General features: G+C 44.6%; 1 protein-coding gene across 4 annotated transcripts in view; it reads left to right on the top strand.

Annotated features, from left to right (window-relative positions):
• CAPN6 (calpain 6) overlaps positions 1-22,063 on the top strand; it is a 66,575-nt gene extending 44,512 nt beyond the window's left edge. For all 4 annotated transcript variants that reach the window (XM_040614414.1, XM_040614411.1, XM_040614412.1 and 1 more), the window contains exons 7-14: positions 601-794; positions 2,505-2,582; positions 3,752-3,947; positions 7,021-7,143; positions 8,781-8,983; positions 9,643-9,764; positions 16,828-16,964; positions 18,516-22,063. In XM_040614414.1, the coding sequence (XP_040470348.1) occupies positions 601-794; positions 2,505-2,582; positions 3,752-3,947; positions 7,021-7,143; positions 8,781-8,983; positions 9,643-9,764; positions 16,828-16,964; positions 18,516-18,698 (1,236 nt within the window). In that variant the 3' untranslated portion in view covers positions 18,699-22,063. The remainder of the gene's footprint in view (positions 1-600; positions 795-2,504; positions 2,583-3,751; positions 3,948-7,020; positions 7,144-8,780; positions 8,984-9,642; positions 9,765-16,827; positions 16,965-18,515) is intronic.
• The last annotated feature ends 2,280 nt before the right edge of the window (positions 22,064-24,343 follow it).

Here is a 24,343-nt window from a genome sequence, read left to right on the forward strand (position 1 = left end):
AGGCCTGCCAGGTCATGAGCGAGGTACAGGACAGGTTTGACAAATGGCTAGGAAGTTTTCCTGCCTGTGCCCTCTATTTTTACCCACTGCCAGTACTTCTTCCTGGGTATCAAATTTACCCCAATACAGAAACAGGTATGGGACTCACTGGCTAAATCCTTAGGCCCTACAAAGTGTCCAGTTGAGGACACCACCAGAGAACGCTATGTCGAAGCACAGTCATCAATATCCAGAAGACCCTCAATATTCAGAAGAACCATTTTGTGAAGGTGACAAGATTTTGGAAGGTTGTCCATCAGCCCAGTCTTTAAGTCTCTGAGGCCAGGAGGAGACGGACTGTCTGTAGCAGGCAGTATTCTGCTATGCTCTGGACTTCTGTCTGCTAGGACTCGTCTGGCACTGTCATGCAAAAGACCAGACTAGTGAGCTACTGGTTTTGAGTCCCAGTAGTTTTCCTGTGTAGTCAAACCACTTGGAAAGGGAATGTATGAACATGTAGCTGTCAGGTCCCTCAATAATGCAACTTTTTCTTTTTTTCTTTTTTTTTTCTTTTTTTTTTTTTTTTTTTTTTTTTTTCAAATGTTATTCGTGGTGCTAAAGGTTTCCTCTGGAGGTCCCAGTGAAGTGGAGACAGAGATGGGTCTTGTCATCGGCCATGCCTACTCAGTGACTGCAGTTCGGAAGCTGCGCCTTGGAGAAAGGCTCATATTCTCTTTTAAGGCAGAAAAGCTGTTCATGATCAGGTTGAGAAATCCCTGGGGAAAAAGGGAGTGGAACGGTGCCTGGAGTGACAAGTAAGTGCTGTAAATCCAGTGTCGAAAGGAATGAAACCGTAATTAGGGCCACTGGACGTTAGATGCATGGTTAAACACTGTTGACACACAACGTCAGTCTGCAATACTCGGAGGTGGCTGAACTGTTGTGCCATTTCTTCCCAAGTACAGCATTCTCTGAGCAAATGAGCACATCCTGGAGGAGCCAGGAGGTTATGGCTTCCTGGGCCTTAGTCTACTGTGTACGTCATTGTTCTGGCACACTGGAAAGTAGGAAAATAGCCTACAGTTAAGGTGATGAGTCAAGAACATGAGGTTTGTTCCCAGCTTCACCACTGAGTTTGCTTGTGACTCAGTTTCTCATCTGTAATTCCTAGCTGCTGGGGATAGTATGTCTTTTATTCTTAGATAATTTAAGTGACCAGTGAAAAATGCTGTGAAATTGCCACATTCATGATTTCTTGAATTATTTTCTAATGAATTTTAATGTGGGCCATGAGCTTAACAGGCACCTCTACAGAGACAGAAATGATTGCTGGAGGGGATGCATTTGCATTCCATCACTGGCAATTTGCACATGGAAAATGTTTAACTAGTATGTTACAGTTCAACACTGCTTACCAGCCACTGTTAGCGTTTAGTGGTGCAGTGTTCTTAACAGCAGCATATTAAGTTCTTATCTTCCATACTTTAGCTTGCAAAAATGTATTGGTTTCAAAGGGCTTGGACCAGGTAGAATATGAAGAAAGTGCAGAAGAGCTACAGTGTCTTGTTTAACTTCAGCTGTTTGTGGTTCTCCACTAGTTCTTGTCATGGCACAGCTGCCACTCATTCTGGTAGAAGCACTGAGGGCTCTGAGGTTGGCCCATGGGTTTTGGCCTAACAGAATTAAATTAAGAATTTCCAAATAGGTTAAGAGATTGTCTGTTATGGCAAGCAACCTCTCTTCCCTCTTGCCAACCGCCTTCAACTTTATCCTCTTAAGTACTTTTGGAAAGGAATTGTGGCTCTATCTAATGTAACACATTAGGGAAGGGGCTTATGCTGTCTTCTATCATGTTGTCTGCTTTAAGCATCAGCCTGCTTGCATTTAGAACACTGTGCTCCCCTGCAGTCAGTGGAAAGAGGCAGGTGCCTCCAGGGAGCAATGCAGAGCACGGAGCAGGAGCAGGTAAGTTATATGCTAATGCAGGCCATGAAGTGTCTATGCGATGTAGTGTTACTGTGGAAACTGGACACTAGGCTCCTGCAGCAACAGTTTCTGCTCAAAGGCTCTCTAGGGAAATCTCAGACCTCAGGCCTGTTTTATTTAAAGAGATTGAAAGACAGAATACTCTGGTCTAAGTGAAGTGTTCAATAAAGCTCCTGAGGAGGAAAACCAGGTTTCTTTTGAAGGGCCTTCAGGGAATGCAGTCAATCTCATATGACCTTCCAAACCAGCTGTTTAAGGGAGGGTGTGACAAAGGAAATCAATAAGGTTCTGCTCTAGTTGTGCCAATTGCCCATTCATCTCTCTCTTTTTTAGTAGCTTTCAAATCAATTAATGTTTTAAAACTCCTCCTGTAAGCCCCACATTTTCTTCCTGAATATCATCTATCCTTTCAGTACTCCAGTGTTACCTTTATAACAAGGGACCATGGAAGAATTTTGCTTGCAAGTTTTTTTTTTCCAAGGGGAGAGTATTTAATTTAAGTTATTAATGATCTTTCTTGTTTCCCCACGCCCTTTTAGTTCTGAGGAATGGAAGAAAGTCAGCAGTTCAGAACGTAAGAGCTTGGGACTCACTCTTGAAAATGATGGAGAGTTCTGGTGAGTGGGAACCACGTGAAGGGTTTGGAGATACTAGCTACACTGAGTAATTGCCACGAATTCTGCCGTTTAACAACTTTGAAAACAACTCCCCAAATGGATAAGATTATGCAGTCCTGGCACAAGGTCTGTTTCTTTTAAACGCCCAAGGGATGACAGAGAAGAACAGAAAAAATGGATTAAAAACTAGTAGAACAAAATTAGTAGCTCTTAGTAAATATAAGTTTCAAATATCCTCAAACCCTATTATCTATATTTAGGAAATTCACTCAGAATCCAAGACAACACATGTGCTGGTTTACATCACAGAATGCCAAATATTGAACACACTGTCAATCCTGTTTACTGACTACTGTGCCTGTCTGTAGCATTTCTAGGTCAACCATGGCTGAGGTATCTGTAAATACAGTTGCAGCCAAAGAATTTTGATATTTGTCAGTGCTTTCCACCATGGGCACAAGAAACGTTAGTTCTCTACAGATTCTCTAGAACTCTAGTGATTTTGATTCTACTTAAAGCTTAGATACACCAAGGCATCTTCTTCAGTAGATCATCCGTATTGAATCAAGTGTGCTGGTAGGGCTTAGCATGAAAAGCCTTCTGTTTGCTTGGCTTTGTCAGAACTGGCAACTGGAAGCCAGCTGTGGGGCTCGGTTGTGGGCCATTAATAAGCCAGGACATGATGGTAGTTCAGAGATACCAAGGTGTTAGAGATTAATGTGTTTTAACTGCTCTGCAATCCAGTCTGTCGCTTTAGCAGGCCCAGGTTATAGCACTGAGATGGTGCTAAATGAAATCTATGTTCAGAGTAGAGAGGTTTGAGTCATGCTTAGGGACAGATGTAACAACAAGGACAATGATAATGAGGAGTGGATAGTGATTTGGTTGCAGGATATATCTTCTGTGCAAAATCAGATCCAGCTTGGTAGATGCAACCTGTCCTTTAGTCATAGTGTGATTGTGCCTTCCAGGTATTTCCGCATGTAGAGCTTTCCAGTGAATCAGTTTGTCCGCTGGACAGTTGAGCAAGAGCCTTCTCTTAAATTACTGGAAGATTTTGTGTGTTGTTTTGGCTCTTTGCATAGGTATTTTTATTTTATAAATATACTATTGCATAGGATACTTTTTTAAAAATAAACCATTACTTTTCCTGGTGTTCCATGGAACAGGATGACATTTGAGGACTGGTGTAAGAATTTCACTGATGTGGACATCTGCCGGATTGTGAATACCTCCTACTTCAGTCTCCACAAGACCTGGGAGAAGAAAATGATGCATGGGGCTTGGGCAAGGAATTCAGAGCCCCTGCTAAATCGCTCTGGTGGATGCTTTGATAACAGAGAGACCTTCCTTCAGAATCCCCAGGTGGGAATCCCTGCATTTTGTGAGGTGTTGAAGTGTATCCACTTTAGCTAGGCTTTCTGAAGTATCCACCCTGTTTGGGAGTTGGCAGTGAGAACTTGTCAGAAATCTCATTGCTGGTGGTCTGTCCTCTGGGAGTATGCTGATTCGCTGCATGTTTCAGTGATGTCTGTGAAATCTCTCAGAAGAGTTCAGATATTTGTCTAGGACTGATCATGTTTGGGGCTGGTGAGTCAGACACACCAGGATTAGTGAAGTTCTGCCTGGACTTCTTTCAGTTTCCCAGTGGTAGAAGGGCAGCAAGTCTGGTTTTCTAATGACAGAACTCCGTTCACTTAACACCCTTAAACAGCCTGAGGATTTGGTCCACTGTATTTAGTTAGTATCCCTTTGCATTAGTCTAAGATTCTGAAAGTATCTAGTCTCTTCCCCAAGCTTGGTCTCTCACTAGTGTTACAGAATTTTCCTTGCCTCATCCAACTCGATAACTTTCAAGCTATTCAGTTTATCTGTTCATCCATTCTTACTCCATTTCTCACCTTCCTGCCTGTCTCAGTGTTGTGTGTTTTCATCCCGGTGTGCACAAATTCAGACATAAAACTTCCATTACTGTCAATGAGATCTGGGCATTTACTGCTTTAGTTATTACTTTGAAAATTGACCTTTCTGTTCTTTTGTAATTCACCACATAGTTTAATTAAAGATGTTCCTGTGTCTGCTTCTCTGCACTTCCATCTGCATCCCTCAATTTTGATAGCAGGATATGGGAGAAGTGCAACAAGCAGTTCCTCACTCTCTGTCTTCTGTCAGTGCCTCATTTCCAGAGGGTGATTTTATTCTGATATTCCCCTGTATGATTCTGGATATATTCCAAGCACTTGTCTGGGTCTCGTATGTAAGTGTTTAGCTGCCACAGAGAGCAAAACATACACATTACAGTTGAATGCGTTCTTTTTATTCCAGTGTTATCTGTAGGGTAGTTGATTAAAAGGCTCTTAATAGCAGTGCTGGAACGCATTTATGTTATCTTAGGGCTGTCATAAATTACTGTAGCACATACTGCTGTAATCTAGAGATAATCTCTGCCTGTTGTCCCTGAGTGAAATGCCTGCACTGAGGCCTCTGTACAGAGAGGGATTGTGACACTTCCAGTCCCTTTAGATAAGGGGATTTAAGCCAAGTAAAATGTATTCCTATAGCCACCTGCTGATTTTCAGATTGTTACCCATTAGGACATCTGAAATGTCATCTGATTAAAGATCATCACAGTTGCACACCTCTCATCAGTCCAAGAGAGCTATCTCGCACTCTCACAGGTCCCTTTCCACGCTTCTATTTGCCGTGGAACACTCTAGGCTATCTGACAAGGTAACACTGTGTATGGTTCAACAGGGACAAGAATTAAAATGTGCCTTACTAGGTGTTGCTGCATGTTTATATCTTGCTTTTTAGATTCTTTTTGCAGAGGCTCTTTACAATCCCTAGGACTCTCTGCAGGGTCCTGTGCTTTCTCTGCTGCAATGTTGATATAGCACACAAATAAGAGTACAAAGCAGCATAGAATTTCTGCCAAAAACGAGCCAGCCCAGCCTACCAAGCAGTAGTTCTGTAGGAGGCTAATTTGGACTGTAAATACTGTGAACAACTAATGAAGCCCAGAGGCTTGGGAAGGTATTGATTTTCTTTCTAGTACTGCTGTGCTTCAGCCAACTCTGCTAGAGGTTGGTGTTTCCTCCATGTGGGTGTGACACTGCCTGAGACAGCCCAGGGTCAGGGATGAGAAATGGGATGGTGCCTTATTCTGCATAGCTCTAACCACAGAGGGATGTGAAGTCATTACAGTGGATCGTTCCACCACAGTAACCAAGGCAATCTCAGTATCTACCTAGAGCAAAGCTTAATGAGGGTTTGCTTTTTAGCAGCTCTTGAAGGAAAAGGGAGGGGCAAATTGAACCAATGATGATATTCCTCTCCATGCTGTCAGAGAATTTCAGCTTAAATCAGAACGTGCACATGGTACCCAGCTGTGCACCACTGCAGTTTTATGCTTTTATTTGTTTGCTTCACAAAGGTGTTTGAGGATGGAAGAATAGAGCATCTGTCTAAACTTGGTATAAATAACACCCTCTTCCCCTGCACTGGTTCTGATGACTCAGATTTGCCCTCTGTATGCATGAAAGGAGCAAAACGTAAAGGACTCTAATAGTAAACAAATTTGAGCATTTAATTCTTTGTCGTACAAAGAAACACCTATCTGGCCTTTTTTGTCTACTGAAAGGGTACATACTTAGCTGGTCTGGTACTGATACTTAATAATGTAAGCAATTCAAGTTTGATTTATTGAGGTGGGAACTGCTGCCTAAGCTTGAAATAGATTCCTTTGATTGGTCTTAAACTCAAGTTGATTCAAGTTTACTTTGAACAGTTTGGGTAAAAGGTTTGCATGTTAAAAATGCATGTGTCCTTCTCCACCCCTTTGACTGGGTATTCCTAAGACTTTCAGGAAAACTGAGGAAGTCCAAAATTAGTGGTCCTGTCACTCTTATATTAAATAGAAATTGTAGGTGCAGAAAAAAGTTGTAGGGTTTGGGGGTTTTTTAACTAAGATTTGGAAGGTTCCTTCATTTGCAGGTCTTATATAAAGATGTTTGAAATGTACAGGCCCTGTTTAGATATTCAAGTCAAAAGAAGTATCAAAAATTATCAAGATCCCATCTTGTCTGTCCACCTTTTTTATCTCACTCCGAATTTATATTTATCTAAATAAAACTTTATTTTTGTCTTTTGCTTTCAGAGTAGATGTTCTCTTCTGCTGTCTCAGCAGTTATTTCGTACTACTGTCTCACGCTGTCTTTGTATGAATTACCTGAAAAAGAAAATAAGGTTTAAAGATCCTTATTATTAGCATTAATTTTCAGCTGTGAATATCTGTTAGGTGGATAGCTCTCCTCCTCCCACCCCCAAATGTATTTTCTTTTGCCTCCTTTGTATGCATGCATGTATTTCCTTGGTGATGGCTCTATCCTCAATATCCTAAGGGATTTCTAACCACTTACCCTCTTCTCTCTTCTACTAGTATGTCTTTGATGTTAAGAAGACTGAGGACAAAGTGTTGATCTCATTACAACAGGAGGATCGCCGCAAATACAAGAAAGAAGGGAAAGGAGATAGCATCCCAATTGGCTTTGAAATATTAAAGGTAGGCAGCCATCTGCACTCCTGGTGCAGAGTTTGTGCAGCAGTCCTGCTGTGTGCTGGCAGTGAGATCTGGGCAGATCGAGGTATGATTAACGTGGTGGGGCCTGGCTCTCCTCTCAACATGGGCTTTGCGTGTGTACTGCACGCAGTCACCACAGCTGACATTAGACAGACTAGTTGAACTCAATTGAATTTAGTTCAATTCAAACTGTTTCGAACAAAAGGAACATAAGTAATTTTCCCCTATTGCAAAAGAATTTTAAGTGCTTTTCCTACCCCAAGCTTTGAAGAGAAAGTAAAAAAAGTATTAATGCTTGAAACATGGAGAGATTTTTTTCTCCTCACTGGAGGCTCCTGCCTCCATTTCATCAGCAAATACAGCCAAGTGAATGAGTTCGAAAAGTCTGCAGTTTTTCCTTTGCCACTTAGAAAAAACGGTCAAGAATGTTTTTGGAGGCTGGAGTAAGTGAGAGAAAATTCAAAAAGGAACCAAAGGGATCCCAATCAGTAATTTAATTGCACTCCTAGGGAAAATTGATAAAAATGAAAACACACAAACTGAAAGGAGGAGGAAAGCAAGAGAAACTGCTGTGCATCTACTTCTTCACTGAGGATCAGGATGATTTTATCATCTGTTGCTATAGCTAGTGGGACTACACTGAGTCTGTGGTCCCACCCTAAAAAATAGTAAGTTTTTTACTTACTTACAGTCAGAGCTGCTGACATCTTCGTCACATATCTTTATTTGACAATCACCTGTTAACCACATATATTGAAAGATGTAGTTACAGAACGCAACATAATTTACCAGGGCTTGGAAAAGAAAATCACACCTTTGGAAAAGTATCAAGGCTTTATCTGTTCAATAATTTTTCTGTTTCAGAAGTGGTCTAGCCCACCAGGCTCATATCAGGACTAAAGGCCTTTGGAAGACCATGGCCTAAATTATCTGAAGACAAAAGAGAACTACCAGAAAAAAACATAGGGCTGTCTTTGCTCCCAGGAGCTACTTAAGAAATAGGTTTATATTTTAACTGTGCTGTGGCAAATACCAGTTCCCTGAAGAGGATGTGAATAGTTAAGCACAGCTTCAAGGCTTAGAACAAGACATAAATGGTTATTCTGTGGCTTTTGTATTCAGGAAAGGGCAATGCAAATACAGCTGTGTGCATCTGGATTGAGAGCCTGCTATGTAAGACCGGAATGCTCTCTCTACATGCTAGAGAAAGAAAGCATATGAATCTCATTCTCATCTAAGGTGGCAGTATAGCTCAGCGGGTGGAGTCCCTGGACTGCGCGTGCTTCTCTGAAAGTATTCCAGACTGTGCAGTCACGTTATGTCGCTGTTAGTGGATACACGTCTGTGCTGCTCCCAGACTTTCACCTCCACTCAGGGGTATACGTGTTTGTACTGATGCAGAACAGCACTGCTTGGAAGCCTGTGTGGGCTAGCACTTGGAGCACTGGGTTGCCCATTAGGACTATCTCTGCCACAGCTTCAGTGGGTGAAAAACCATTTGCCTTTTATTGCGCATTTTCTTTTCTGCCTGTGAAAGCTGAGGATATGCAGGGAAAATCCTGCCTGTTAGCTCTGATATCCCTCCTTGCTTTAATCCCTATACTGCTCTGTGGCTGTAGGTGGAGGATAACAGAAGCTACAGACTACACCAGCTCACTGTGCAGGAGAGAGTGGCCACATCTCTCTACATCAACACACGCACTGTATTCTTGAAGAGGATCCTTAAGCAAGGCCGCTATATCCTTATCCCGACTACGTATCATCCTGGCATTGTTACCAAGTTCATCCTCAGGCTCTTCACAGATGTGCCATCAAAACTCAGGTAAGCTGCACTCACAGCTACATGAGATCTTTCCTTGTCCACATTGGCTGCACCTCCTTGGAAATGGTTGCCTGGTTGCCCTCAAGTATCCCTGACTCACGAGCTCATATTGCTCCAGAACCAGGCCCTTGAGATGGTCAGGGTCACCTCCAAGAACCTCCAGATGGCTTACTGGGGTTTGTGCATGGTCAGGATATTTTCACTTAGGAATCTAGTGGACAATTCAATTTGGGTCTTTTGACCTTTTAGTTTGGCTTTTGTAATTGCCTCCACTTCTAGGTTGTGGAACACTGAGCACTGGTGCTCGCAGTTGCAGCTGTCATTGTTTCTTTGTTTGACCATCTCCTTTGAAACCAGTGGTTGGCTGCAAGGGCAGAGGTACTATTTTGTGAAATCAGGCCCACTGAACTTTTTTCTTGCTTTGATACTGTTTTCCATGATTCACATTTTTTTTCCCACCACTTTTGCAGCCATGTGAAAGATTACCCAAATTTGCTTTGCTTTGCTTTTATTTCTTAAGTCTGTCATTTCTGTGCCACAAAGGTCCAAAGTGGTAGATGAGGGAGAGCACAAATCTCATGTTCTGAAAATGCTGTATTTCCACAACCATTGATTGCTTGACATTTGTTTCTTCAGTTGCTTTTCCCATGATTTTCCAGGGAGCTGAAGGCAGATAAGCCTAAAATGACATGTTGGAGTCTTCTTTGCGGCTATCCACGCAGAGTCACCCAAATCAAAATTCACTCTGCAGAGGGTTTACAGAAGCAAGACAGATCGGGTGGTAAGTGCAAAGCGAGCCTGGAAGAGTGGAAGGGGCTTCTTCAGTCCTCTAAAGATGATCTGCGTTGATATGTAAGCAGTCAGAAATTATCCAAACAAACTGAAGATTTTTGCAGCTCATAAAATCTGCTGAAAAGGAGAGATCAGATGAATAAGATGATGCAAAATGGCAAGATTTATGTGTCATCTATGCTGGCCGAGAAGGGCAATAGTAGCCAGACCCTCCTGAGAAGCTTTTTGTGGGGATTAGCAAGAAATTAACCTTTCAGGGTTATGTGTTTTCTAAATGGAAAATATCCAGAGAGAGAGAGAGAGCTGATTTGCACAGACTCATGTAGTATATTACACTTACCTCAGCAATGTCATTCGTGGCCTTCAGAGCACTTTGCTATTCGTTACCACAATCTTAATAGCACTTGAGAGAGGAAATTATGGTTTTCAAACAACCATTTTCAGCTGGGTAAACCAGGACAGGGAGAGGTTAAATGACTTGTACAGAACTGTGTATCTACATGTCAATGGAAGTGTCCTGAAGGACACTAAAATGTCTTTCTGGCACCTGATCTTGACAGTTAATTAGGAGACTTGTCCAGTTGTCTTTGCTTCCTCATTTTCTGCTTCCACTGTCAGTCTGTCGGCCTTCATTTTCCATGACCAGTACACCAGTAAAAGGTAGACACATCCAGTACTGAGTGGTCGGTAAGGAGAAAGGAAAAGAACAAAGATATTACATTGATACTGCAATTGGAACAGGATGCTAAAGAGGTTCCTGAAACATCTGCTGTGTTTGCTCCAAATAACTCTTCAGATTAAGATGTGGAGCTCGGTTGCATTAACTTCTTGTGGTAGAGAAGGCATTAGACTTAGACCTGTAGTACAGTTCATCTTCAGTCTCACAAAGCAGCTGTAAAATTTCTCTTACCAGCTGGCTACAGTTCTATTCCAGTCCCCTTTTCATAGTTACTCCTGGCACCCACTGAGTGGTGACTGAATGTACTTTTCACCGCGAAAACCACTTTTTGTTAAGTCTGGTTGTCTCTGCAGGGGGCAGGAATGCTGGAGGGAAGAGATACAGAAAACTGATTCCGTTCATTTTTCTTGCTACTTTTTCTTGAAAAACAGGAACCACAAACACCTCAGTCAGACAAGCAGTATGGCTCCACGTGCTCAGCAAGGCAGGATGGATGGGTGAGACTGATGGGGCTATATGTGACAAGAATAGTAGAGCAGTGCATTGAAAAGAAGTGGTATGTTCTTGTCCTTGCCCTGTGGACATTTTAATTTTTAAGGGTGGTGTTTCTTTTTTTATTTTTTTTTCCTTTGCTTTCAAAATTCCTTAAACAGTTTTGCCAAAATTCCCTACAGTAAAGCAATAAACGCTGATTCTCCACCCTTAGCATTTCACAATCCTTAGCACAGTTACAGCCTTGACAAGGTCATTAAAAAACAATCGCCTGCAGATGCTAAAGACCAGGCTTCAGCTCAGAGAGCATCATGGGATTTGGTGACACACACCCTCAGGAATACACAAACAGGACTTACAACCGATGTGTAATAGATACTCTAACTACAGCATAGCTCAAATACCTTTAGGACTCAGTACTACCACGCATGGTCAGGTTGAGTTGAAGCATCTTTTTCCACTTTGATTTCAGCAGCCAGTGTTGGGCTGATGATTACCCTGACAGAATGGAAAAGGGTAGCCTATTGTGGGAAGAATGTCTATTGGAACTGAACTCACAGCAAAACTGCTTGATTATTTTATCTGCTGAAAACCCACATAATTGGGTCAAGTGATACTATTTTTGAATTAGTACTGAATTCATCAAGTGTTAAAAAAAATAATCAATCTATCATTGTCAATTTTTTTCTGAAGTGTTTCCGTTTCTCTGTGTGAAACAATGTGCCATTTTTAAATTCATCAAAAATATAAGGAGAACAAAACCTAGATGAATCTTATTGTTTGACTTTGAATAAAACTTCACAAAAAAAGTTAAATATTTTCCTTTTATACCAACATAAAGCTTTCAGTAGAAGCCTTTGTCTCTTTTCAGCCTGTAGTTCCAAATCACATCTGCTCAGGGGGCACTGAAGGAGACCTGAGTTACTTCACTTCAGTAGCATCCCCATTATCTTGAATACTGCTGTGAATCCCTGTTTGAATCTTTATTAGCCTTTTTTTTTTCCTATAAGGATCTCTGACTCACAGAGTACATTCATAGATTGTCTTGCAGAATGCTATATCTTACAGCAGCTTCAGACAAATGAAGTAGGGAGAGTGTGTAAATAAGAAAAACCCATGAAGCCAAATATGCACTGCTGTCATTTGTGCTACACAATAAAATCAAACTGTGCAATGACCAGGATAACATCCGTAACTGGCACTCTGCCTCCGAAAGGCACCTTGCTGGGAAATTTAGCAAAGTTCTTGATTGGTACTAAAGTCCATTTCTGGTAACATAAAAAGCTGGGTATGGTACATGTTTCTCGCATCTTGGGTTTCTTTTGTTAGGTTAAAAGGGTGGATATAGAAATTCCTTGAAGCACACTGGCTGGATTGTAAATTTACACTAGAAAGTAATGTCTCCAGGGACACTAAATATCCCATAGTCTAAGATTGCTTCTCAATACTGCTACGAAAGAATGCAACTCCTTGTCGGCTCTGATCTCCTTTCTGGATTCTCTGGCTCCACATCGGGACCTTCTCCCATGCTTCGCTCACTCAAGGAGAAATAGCAGCCAGGTGTTTGAAAAAGACCAGCTTTCTCAGAAGTGAGCGTAGACCTCAAAGTCACAGGGGCAGTTACTGAGATAGCCGCCTTACGTGCTGCTCTGGAAGCCTTTCCTGATGTGAACTAGATTTAAAAGTCAGCAGCAGCATCCTGTCTAATGAATACTGTGAGATAAGGGAAGAGACCACACAGCAATTGCCATTGGGAGTGACAAGTAGAGGTTTCCTTTCAGGTTAGGCGCAGTCAATACGTTTATTCAAGTAGAAAATAGGTAGATTAAGTGGTTGTGTTTGCCTGCTGCTAAGAGGACCTCACACAAAGGTTACTCATTTTCTGGTGTGGAGGTTGTTGGCAACTTGTTTCTATGTGAGCTGCTGCGTCTGATTAGCCCCGCTGCATTTCACAAGGGTTTCCTGACTTCATCACCTTCTGATCTGCAGCATCTCAGCTCTCAAGCTGCTTCTTTTCTTATGCTCAGTCTCTGTCATCTGGCAGCTGTATTCTGCCTCGTCCAGCCACCTGCCTGGTTTGTCGCTATCATCCCTGAGCACAGAGAGAAGACAAAGCTTTATGATAAAGGAGGTTATGATTCATTCTGAAGCTTCTGAGAACTGAGGCACGGCATTACATCTCTGTGACAAACTCCTGAAAACATCAGGATGTCTCTATACTCGTGACACTGGAGGATGCTGTTGTTCAGCAGCCTGAACAGAGATACCTTTTTATTTATTTATTTATTTATAACTAGGATAGAGAGATTTTAGACTTGAATGCACCATTCTTCACATAAGCCTATCGCTGTCATCCAAGAGTTGTGCTTAGCACAAATTTCTGAGCAACTACTTCAGCAACACTGGAAGAGAATGAAGACTGCACAGCAAGTGCACACTTGGCCTGGTTCATGAGCTTGTTGTCATCAAAATCCTGCTGCCTGCCAGAAGAAGTTTGTTTAATCTCCATTTTAAATGCTTATTAGAAAGCTCCTCCTTGCTGCTGTCTTTGATCCATTGTCTTGTCTGGAAAAAAATAATGGTGCTTTGCTGTTGTCAAGAATGGTGGGTGAACCTCACTGCCCAGGTTCAATTCTGAATGCATACAGGCTGCTTCTCTTGGAAGTACCTCTCTCCAAGTTAGCTTGTTCTGAAGTTGATCCAACTATGTGTGAAGCAAGTGCAGTGGCAGTTTTGCAAGAAGATGGGGAAGCGCTGTGTGCTTGGAGATGTTGTCTGTCGTTCCCAAGTCTGTTTTAAAAATTGCTCACACTACTGTCTGTCACATGCTTTTCCCAAGAGCTTATCTTTGAGAACAAATATCTTTTGCATTTTTAAGTTTTCCCACTGAAATTCCATGTTGAATCTGCATGTTTAATGGGCTTTCACCACTTGTTTTCTAAATCAGGCGTTGTGATCCCTGGTACATGACATACCTGGTAAGCAGAGTATCTGGTACCTTTAAAGGCAGTTGCCTTGGGAGCAGTCTGAGAAATAGAAGGAAGGAGAGGGCAAAAAGCAGCTGGTAAATACCCAGTCAAAGCGTGAGAAGGGAAGCGGAGAGAAAACAGAGCAGAGGTGTGGGGAGGATTTACTGATGCCAGTGGGAAGACTCCCATTTATTCTCTGTATCGCAAGAGAAGTTAAGAGGTATCACATGAGCAAAGGCTCAGCTGCAGAAGGCAAAACAACCTGTTTTAATTCCCAAGGCAGTGCTTGTGTGTCAGCACTGTGTCTGCTCTTTTTGGCCCATGTCTTTTTCCAGTGACTGAGTTTATCATAACCTTCGTATACCACTAAGAGTGGTCTAGCTGAAGAAGAGTGGGAATGTCTCTGAGAACATTTTCTCAAGAATGTTTTCTAGAAAGCTTTTGTTTTAGTACAGTGCTGAAGGATATGGATGTTAGATTCTTAGTCTAATTCTCAAAAGAAAAAAAAAAGTTAGCCTTGGACTGCTGTGCATTGGTTTCTTTAAGCCTTAGAAATGTCATTACTGTCTAAGTGTTTCTGGTTTTTACAGATTCCAGCTTTTTCCTTTGTGCTATTCTTTTGTGTGACTTCCTAATGCCCACAAGAGCACGGCCATAGGACTGAGATGGAACAGGTGTTTATACACAGGGTGCTGTTCGGGGCATAACTTGAGCCATACATGCGCCTGAGAACTGAACCCAGTCCTCCTTCCACTTCCAGTTGCCAGAGTAGCAGCTCCAGTTGCTTTCATTCCCAGCTCATGGTGAATACTAGAATGTTGCTTTTCCACATTAGCAGCCCTTTCTGCATTGTCTTTGTACTGTAAATAAATCAGGCCCAGAGCTGCAAAGAACTGGGCCAGCTGTAGCTGAGAATGACCCTTGTCTCATTCCACACGTGCAGCTCTCCCATTTCTTTCTTTTGTTCTGGAGCTGGAGCCAGGCCTCCTCATCTAACTGACCATTCAGCAATGCCATCATGAGGTCATGCTGTGCAGGTGCCTTTCATGTCCCTCTTTTTTATTCTAGCTCTTTCTCAGAATTTGAATTTGTTTCTTTCAAATGTTAGGTTTCCTTTCCCTTTCACTTAGCAGGTCCCTTCATTAACAGCTACCTGGTCCAACAGATACGCCTGTTACCCCTCTGAGCTCTGTGCCCTTTCCCCACCCCTTCTTATGCCCTTTATCTCTTAATTACTGTTAATGATCAGATGTTGCTTTGCTCTTTGCCTTTGGCCAAAGTAGTTGACACCATTTCATGCAAGACCCCATTTATTCAGATCCATTTTCCAAATCTTTTTGCAAAGAGGGGAGCTTTTCTATCACTGATTACACAGCATGGTGCTGCCCCGTGCCCCAGAGCTAAATCCACACATCCAGTGACACAGAAAGTAATTGCCTATCAGAAAAGCCAATGCACTGCTACCTGCTATAGAAAGTGTGAGATGCTGTCAGGGTGACAGGCCTGTCGCATGTTTGGCCAGGTGTAACCATGGTGTAGCACACGGAAAAATCTGTTTCTTTCTCCTAAGTGGAAGTAGCTCCTTCTGTTCTGGATGTAGCTGTTTGATGGTTTGTTTGCGTGACGTGTTGGTATCTGTCCTTATAAAGGAGTGACATGTTTGAGGAATATCATCCTGGATATGAATTCTTAAAAAATGAAAGCTGCCTTAAAGTGATGCTGCTTTATGGCTGTCATTCCATTTGCAAGTAGGTGGTGATGAAATGTGCGTAAGAAATGATCACGAGTCTGACTTGCACATATTCAGTGGGTTTATTTAAAATCCCTATCTTAAAAGTAGCAAGGTGTGCAAAAACAAGTACGCTGTCATTAATGATGAGAATGGACAGAAACAGTTGTGTTGAAATACAAAAAAAAAAAAAAGGTAGTGCTTTTGTTTAATTATATGTTAATAAGTCAAACAGTCTGTTCTATTTGAGGATAAAGGCAGGTATTTCCAAATCGGCCCTTGCTCCCTGTTGGAATGGAAAGAAAATAGCAACATTTGTAACAAAGTAAAAATGTTCAGTGTAAAACCAAAGCTGTTTATAATAGATATACACATGTGGTAACATAAACTTTAAAATTACATGGATCAAAATGATAAAACCAAAGACATTGTCTCAGGTTCATGAGAATGAAATGAAAACTGGGGAGGATTTTCTTTGACAGTTGCTCACAGAAAACTTTGTTGCAACCAGTGCACTCCTGAAAAATATTTTTGCATTTTGACAGTATTTTACTTTCTGGAAGAGAAACTGCTTCTTGAAAACTACCTCCTAACACTAATACTTGTATCAGAATGCAGTAAACAGCACTTTCAACCTAGGCAGTGTAAAGGTGGGCACTGAGATGTGCGTTCAGTGATCTAAGAGCAGTTCTGGGCAGTTCTGGTTGTTGCTCTCTGTAGGAATTATGGATGATGAACAGTCTTTACCTTCGGGGTTTTTTTGACCCAGGCACCAAGAACTACGTATCAGATTGCACAGGCACAGGTGTGTTTTGGCTCTCACATCTAGAGCAGTGTCGGGGAGCTTAAAGAGTCACTTTGAAGACCTTCTGTTAGATGAGCCAGGAGGATACACAGCAAGGGAATGTGGAAAGACTGCAGTCCCAGTCTAGGAGTGAGCTGCTTCCACAGCACATGGTGCTTGGTTTCCAGCTCTGAGCATCCAGCTGTACCAAGGTTGAGGTATTTGATCTCTGCTGGTGATGGGCAGCTGGCAGTGGATGTGACATGTTCTCTGCCCTGTTCCTGTGCTCAGTAAGAGTGGTGCTGCCGTGCACAGGAGGGGGTTGCTTCTACTGGGTTTCTGGGCAGGTCTCAGCTGCCATTTTGTGTTCTAAGAGCTGTGCTGCTGGTTGTGTTTTAGGAGCGGATCCCTATGTGCTTATCAAGTGTGAGAACCAAAGCATGCGCTCCCCTGTGCAACATGATACGACCAGTCCCATCTTCGACACACAAGTGATCTTCTACAGAAAGAACATAGACAGCCCTATCATTGTCCAGGTGAGACAAGCCACGTGGGGTGGGCTGCTATAGGCCGGTAGGGGAGCACAGCAGCATCACTGTGCTTGATGTGTGCCAACTATTCCTTCGTATGACTGATACCCAGCGTGGAATGTGAGAACCTCCGCTCCCCTTACTGGGCTATGCCCGGAGCTATTCAGCTGCTCTGCTGAGTCTCTAGTTTAGGTCTCTTCCATAAAACAGCAACTGCTGATACCTAGGAATCGGAAGGCATATTTCATTCCAAGGATTGGAAGGAATCTACAGAATTATGTTTTGTCTCATGTGGTACCTGACAAAACAGAGACAAAGAAAAGTCGAGTGTTGTCCAGAGGCAGTGTTTGAAATAAAACCAAAGCTAAGGTTGCTATTAAGAAGTTTTTTACCTTGAATTCTAGTCCTGTGGGAACTAGACCACACTGTTACCTGAGCACTAACTGGAGGTATTTAGAGCTTGGTATTTAGATGAGGCGGTCCAGGAAAACGTAGGGAGAGTAGACCAGCGTTTCAGTTTGATACACGCAGTTGTTCAGTATTAGAGAAATTCTAAGGACTATATTGTCTTTCATCAGTGTGGGGAGATCATACAGTGAATCTGTGAATCAATTCACTGTCCTTGTAAGTGCCAGAAATTGAAATAGCTTTATAGCACTGTATTGCAAGAAGAGATACATTTCTGGCTTTCCACTGCCTGATGCAATACTGGTGCATAGTACCCCTGTGCCATAGTACCCTTTGGAACTAATAGGTATATTCTACAAATATTATAAATAGGAGGAGGATGATAACGGTGTTATCCCCCAACCCACAGACTGCAGTTATAGATTAGAGGGAACTGGTACAATAGCTGATGGAACATGGTCTGTGTTCTTGGCATGTGCAGGATTGCTTAATCCTTAGTAAAGATTTGCTTTGCACATGGGACCTCACTCCATCTCCCTGCGCTGCAGCTCGAACACTTTGACTTTTCCAGGATAACTGAAAATTAGATACTAATGAACTTGACAGACCAAAGACTGGCATATGAGACTAGCCGCAAAGCCCACTGCTAACATCTTTTCAGTTGCTGCTTGCTATATGCCCAAGCGCATCCTGAGTAGTGACAAAGGACATGTCCAAGGACTCCAAACCTACTGCTGTCCCTTGGTCTAGCAGTGCGGGCCTGGCTCTAACACAGTCAGAGGAAAAGCACTGAAGACACTGCAGAGGTGAGCACAAACAGTCAGTGGCACAGACACTTTTGATTGCATGTAGATTTTTACTGTTGATGAGCTCAAACAGGTAATTTTTATTCCTCTTCTAGGCAGGCTGTGACCTAGAAAGCAAAAAGCTGTATTTAGCTCCTTATTTGCATAGCATATGTAAATGAGCATGCAAATCCAGAATCTCCCACATCTTTCTAGACAGTTAGCTAAATTTAGATGTTTGCCCCCTCCTCACTGCTTTTTTTTTTGGTTAATGAGGATGTCCCTCCTCCAGCACAACCCTTTCAGGTGCAGTGTGAAAGAAGCACTGCTTCAGCTGGGTTTATTTCTGTTTCCTTGTTTCTAGGTCTGGAACAGCAACATCTTGTGTGACCAGTTCCTTGGACAGGCGGTGCTGGCAGCTTCACCCAGTGACCCCAGAGAACAGCAGACTCTGCAGCTCCAAGGGAGAGGCAGCCGAGAAGCAACCGAGGTGCCAGGTCACATCACCGTCAAGGTTTTTTCCAGCGATGACCTCGTGGAGCTATGAATACCAAAGCCCCGCAGAGCCAGACAGAGCTGTCACCTCACAGCAGGGGGACTTGTCTGTGCTTTCTGTGTGAATGACTTGGGAGCAAAGGTTGCGCATAATCATAATCACTTTAAAAAGAAAAAGCCCTCTAACTCTCCCCATTATCCATGATAACAGGGAGAGAGGCTTTTAAAGAGGGGAAAATGCATAGTTATACACATATATATGTTCATGATACAGCAAATACAGTAGAAGAGGGGCCAAACTAAGCATTAGCAGATAAGCTAATTGAGATACGACTGTATTCTCCAGCAGCATCTTTCAGGAGCTTTCGGCACATGAGCTGGAAGCACGTGTGACTGTTCTCACAGGTTCCCAGCACACCATCATCTGTTCTCAGCAGTGGGACGGGAGACAGGCAGGAACGGCTGCATCTCCATGGTCATGTACCAGCAGGTTGGTGGCGTGGCAAGCACAAGGTGGATTTGCATGTTTCAGTCCTTGTTCACTGTCAGGCTGTATTTGGGAGGGAGATTTTTTTAAGCTTTGATTGGATTTTTTTTCCCCATATAGGGATATAAAATTCTTGATGAGTTTCATTGTTATCGCAACAGATCAGATGTTTCTGTTCCTTGGTGAAAATGTCATTATTCAAGGAGTTCAGTCATAGGTCGTAGCCTTAAGACCAGGCATGCCAGGGCAGAACGTTAAAATAGAAGGACAGATCTTGCAGTGCTGATTTGAACACCACAGCAAATAAGAGCATTGCCTGCAGAAAGGCTCTCAGATTGACTTTTTTATTCTTCTGTTCACCTCAGGCTGATGATGACTGGCAAACTAGTATCTCTGGCTAAGGGAAGGGCGCTTCACAATTCCACTATGGTTTTGCTCAGAGGACAAATTGAGTAATGGGAGCCTCCTTGCTAAAGAGGCTTTGTTTAATCCACATGATGCTAAAAATTGTACAACACTCCTTGTGCTTCATTGGATGTGATGTGTAGCACCAGATTGAAAGAGGAAAAAATTCACTCTCAATTATGATGGGTTGTAAACCAAAGAAGCTGTGCCCTGGCAGGTACCATGCTTCACTCTCAAAATTTTGCATTGTTTTTTTGCTGACAGAGCTGATATCTTTGATGAAGTGTAGCTTGGGTATAATGGAGGACAGACATTGTTTCTATTTCCTTCGAAGCAGGGTTCCGGTACAAACTTTCTTTTCATTTTTGCATATAGCCTGATGGCAGAGTTTCCTCACAGCAGACATTTCTGCGTTGTCAAGCTGTGCAGTGATCCTGGCAGTGTAAGAGGCTCGCTCACTTGTTAGATGACTTGGAAATGGATTTTATATGGTTGCAAATTCTGGTCTTGAAAGTGAAGCTAAAGGATGACTATTCTGCCTTTTTTAGAGTCAGGAAATTTGGATTTCTGTGTACCTCATAACCACATCAGCCATTTTGTGTAATTTTTATAATTTATAAAATGGCCCTCAATAGAGATAGTTTTCACAAATGGTTTTGAAGTCTCCTCAGTACTCCAAAAGGATCATTGCTGTGGTGGGAAAGTGCTTTGTGTGACATGTTGAAGATGGAATGTAAGGCTATGAATGGTATTATACTGCCATCAGCGTAGTTGCATGTACCAAGTACCTAAATCCAGCTCTCTTTTTAAATAGCTTGGGCTCAAGCCATTTGGCACGCAGAGCATTTGTCAGATGTGAACTACATGTGGTTGACAGCCCCACAGGCAAGTGTAATTCTTCTCTGTAAACTTATAGCTTCATAGTTTCTTACTCACAGATATGTCTGTAAACTTTTTGTTTAAAAAAAAAAAAGTGTGAACTTTCTCATACAGACCGAAGCTTGGGCAAGCCACACAGGGAACTGCAGCTCAGTCTGAGCCCTGCACACAGACCTGTTTGCTTTGCTTCTCCTCACATAATATTTGATGCTGTGGTAGCTGCTTCTCAGCAGTGTGGCATGATGGGTGACTGTACCCTGTTGACACACCTTCACCGTACAGGTGGAAAGCACCATACTGGCATTCCAGCACCGTTAAAGCCCCACACTGCGTGTGCAGGAGAGCACGCTGAGGCACAGCAGCATAGGTCATGTTGTATGACCCCTGTTTCAGACAGACTTTTCTCCAGGAGCTGTTCTGTATGAGATGGGTGCAGTAAGGAGGGGTTGGCTTGGCCAGCTGATTGATTTAGGTCGGTGTTTAGCCTGAAGAAGATGCCTCTTAGAGGTGGCACCCAGCACGGCCAGGCTGCTTTCCCCTCTGCGAATGCAGGCAGCTGGCAGGAGACCGGAGGCTTCTGCCTCCCTGCCCCAGTGCTTGCCTGAGCTCATCAAGGGCACAAAGCCATCTCACCTCCAAGCCAGAGCGGGGGTCCCTTGGCTGTGTCCTTTGAGCCCTGCAGCCCTGGCCTTCAGCTCCCAGCGCTGCTGCCACATTTCAGCATCTGTGTAAGGGTCGTCCCCAGCATCAGCGAGGCAGTGGGAGCTTGACCAGCAATTCTTTGTTGTGTACAGCCTGACAAAGAAGGAAGTCAGGGTGGAGTGTATAAAACTGATTTTTAGGCCTCGATATTTGGTGTTTTGACCCAGCTCAAGACATTCCCAGTTTGTCCCCATGCTGTGGAGACAGGGGCCCTTGAACACCAGTGCTGGTCCAGCTGGAAATAGAGCTCTGATGCTCTCAGCATTGCCCTGAGGGTGTCGCAGTCCAGTGCTGGTAGCTGTGGGAGCTCAGGCATGCTGAGACCAAGCAGAATGTCTGTACCTCTGCATTTATTAATTGTTGGAAGTAGTTGGAACAGGCAGGATTTGCCCAGCAGCAGGAGCTGATCCAACCTGGGAACCACGACTGGCTGTGCTGATGTACAGAGGCTTCTGGCTTCCAGGCAATCCTAGGTGAAGCCAAGGCAGGAGCGGCTTGAAAGGCGCTTGCTGCACGAGGGCCCGGGCAGGGCCGGGCGCCTGCTGCTCTGTGGGCTCTTTCTCCTTTTGTACGTCTTGCCATGCACTGAAAGCAAAGCTAGCTCTGCTGGGTTTTCTCTTACATAGGTGGTAAATGTGATGATAATGTTTGAGATAAGAGGATTTACTTTTCAGACAGATACAGGAATTTAAGATCAAATGTTACCAGGTCATCATTGTACTGCTGGGCAGTATTTTTTAACAATTAATGAAAACTTGTGGAAAAATTATTTTTTTTTTTTTTTTGTGAGGGACTGCATTTATGTATGCACTTGGGCCACCTTCAGCAAAGAGTTTTGGTTCCCAAAAATTAAGACAGGGAAGTAGTTAGACAATGTTTCATTTCAACCTTCCTTTATTTTTTAATGTGAAGTGACTTAAATAAAAGTTTAACAAAAAAATAAATGTGTTCAGTAATTTCTGAGATGAAACAGTTGGTTTCAGATAAAAGAAATCATTCTGGGATGACCCCAAATGACATTTTTCAGCTTGCTCAAGAAGAAAAATGTATCTCAGCTCTTCACTGAACAGTTCTCCCCCCACACCTACCTTTTACTTCCCAACTGCTCCCTACTTTCCCCCCACGAGTTCCCAGCTCGCTGTGCTCTCCACTGTTTGTAGCCTTCCTTGCTGTCCCTCACCCTGAGGAAGGCCAAGCCCCAGGGCTGGGGGCTCGCCCTGTCCCTGGCTGCCCAGCAGCGGTGTCTCGGGGTCCTGCTAGGTTTTATGGTGTGATTCAGACCACTCTCCAGCCGGAGCCCCCAGGCAGAGCTATTTATAGTATTTACTTAAAATGCTCTTTATTTTATTGAAGCTCAGTTTTTATCCTGACTGCTGTGTTCCCATTCCCTGCTCTCTCCACCAGGATGTGAATCCCTGACTCGCCCTGCCGTTAGGCCTGGGCAGATGCTTATTTGCCTCCTACGGCACACCAGAGCAGCACCTCTGCGGAGATAACGGGCCGCCTTTGCTGAGCACCACGCACAGCGGTGCTGCCGGGGCGGGAAGAGCTCCGCTCCACCCGTGTCTTTGCTGTTTGTCTCAATTAAATGCTCACTGTTTTGAATTCTTGCTCTAGGGTGGCTGCAGGGTAGGTGACAGATAGCAGCTGCTGCAGCATGGTCTCCTGGCGGGGTTGCAGAGTATGGTCCCAGGTGTGAACGGTGCCACAGCTGCAGTGTTCGGGAGCGCGTGTTACCGTCTGCGGGGAAAACAACCGGCTGTTGGTGCCACCAGGTAAGCGCTGCTCCTATCGGTGGTCGGTTATGGAGGCCTCTTCTACCCCAAAGGAGTCAGCACTAAGGCTGGCACGCCTGCAGGCGCTGCGATAGGAGCCACCGCACCTTTGTGTCTGTCCCCCTGCCCGTGCCAGGACCACCACGCATGGTGACTCGGGTGCAGGGAAAAGGGTCCAGCAGCTGAGCTGGGCGTCCCCGCCGCCTGCTGCTCCCATAGCAGTGTGACTCTGCAGGCAGGCAGGGCCAGGCCCCTTCTCCTCGGGGGGACGCTGGGACCCCTTCTCCTCGGGGGGAGACGATCCTGGGACCCCTTCTCTGAAGGGAGGTGCTGGGACCCTTCTCCTTGGGAGGAGAGGGACACTGGGACCCCTTCTCCTCAGGAGGGGGGGCCGCTGGGACCCCTTCTTGGGGGGAGGTGGGCACGGATGCTGGGACCCCAGCTCCTCAGGATGGGGGGACGATGCTGGATCCCCTTTTCCTCAGGGGGTACGACACTGGGACCCCTTCTCCTCAGGGGGGAACTCTGGGACCCCTTCTCCTGGGGGGGGGGGGCGCTGGGACCCTTTCTCAGGGGGGACGCTGTGAGTGTGCGGGGGCAGGGGTCCGTGTGCTCAGGGACGGTGGGCAGCGGGGCCTGGCCGCCAACGCGCCAGACCGCGGCCTCCCGCCCCGGGGCAGCCGCGCCGCCCAGCCGGCCCTCCCGCCATGTCGGCCGCTGAGCCCCGCTGCGCGCTCGCCGCGCCGCTGATGGGCCGCGGGGCGCTGGGGCCGCGCCGCCCGCCGCCGCGTGGGGGAGCCCGCGCCCCGCTGCGGCACCGCCGCCGGCCCGGGCGGGAGTGAGGCGGGCGCCATCTTGCCCCGGCGCGGCGGGGGCGGCGGCGGCGGCTGTGAGGGGAGCGTGGGGCCGGGGCGCCGTGAGGGGAGCGCGGGGCCGTGAGGGAGTGAGGGGCGGCGGCGGGGGCACACGGCGCTGTGCGTGCGTGCCTGCATACACACACGGAGCTGACCGAGCCCCGGCGCCTTTCCTGCGGCAACGGGTCTTCAGATACAAATACAGTACAGAGAGAGCGTGTTATATTTACAGAAGGGCCGCCGTGTATGTATAATGTATAAAAATAGGCGGTATATAATATAGATGGTTAGAGAGAGTAAATGTTATTTAAGGCTCTGTGCGTGTACACATGTACATACATGTTCTGGGATACATGGAATCCCAGGTTGGAAGGGACCTCACAGATCATCTGGTACAACCTTTTTGGTAAAACCATGGTCTAGACGAGACAGACCAGGGCCCTGTCCAGCCAAATCTTAAAATTTTGTATCCAGTGCTGGGGAAACTACCACTTCCCTGGGGACATTATTCCAATGGCTGATTGTTGTCATTGTGAAGAATTGTCCTTTTGTGTCCAGTCAGAATCTCCCCAGGAGTAACTGTACCCCTTACCCC

Source organism: Falco naumanni, chromosome 14, assembly GCF_017639655.2.
Source record: "Falco naumanni isolate bFalNau1 chromosome 14, bFalNau1.pat, whole genome shotgun sequence".
NCBI lineage: Eukaryota > Metazoa > Chordata > Aves > Falconiformes > Falconidae > Falco > Falco naumanni.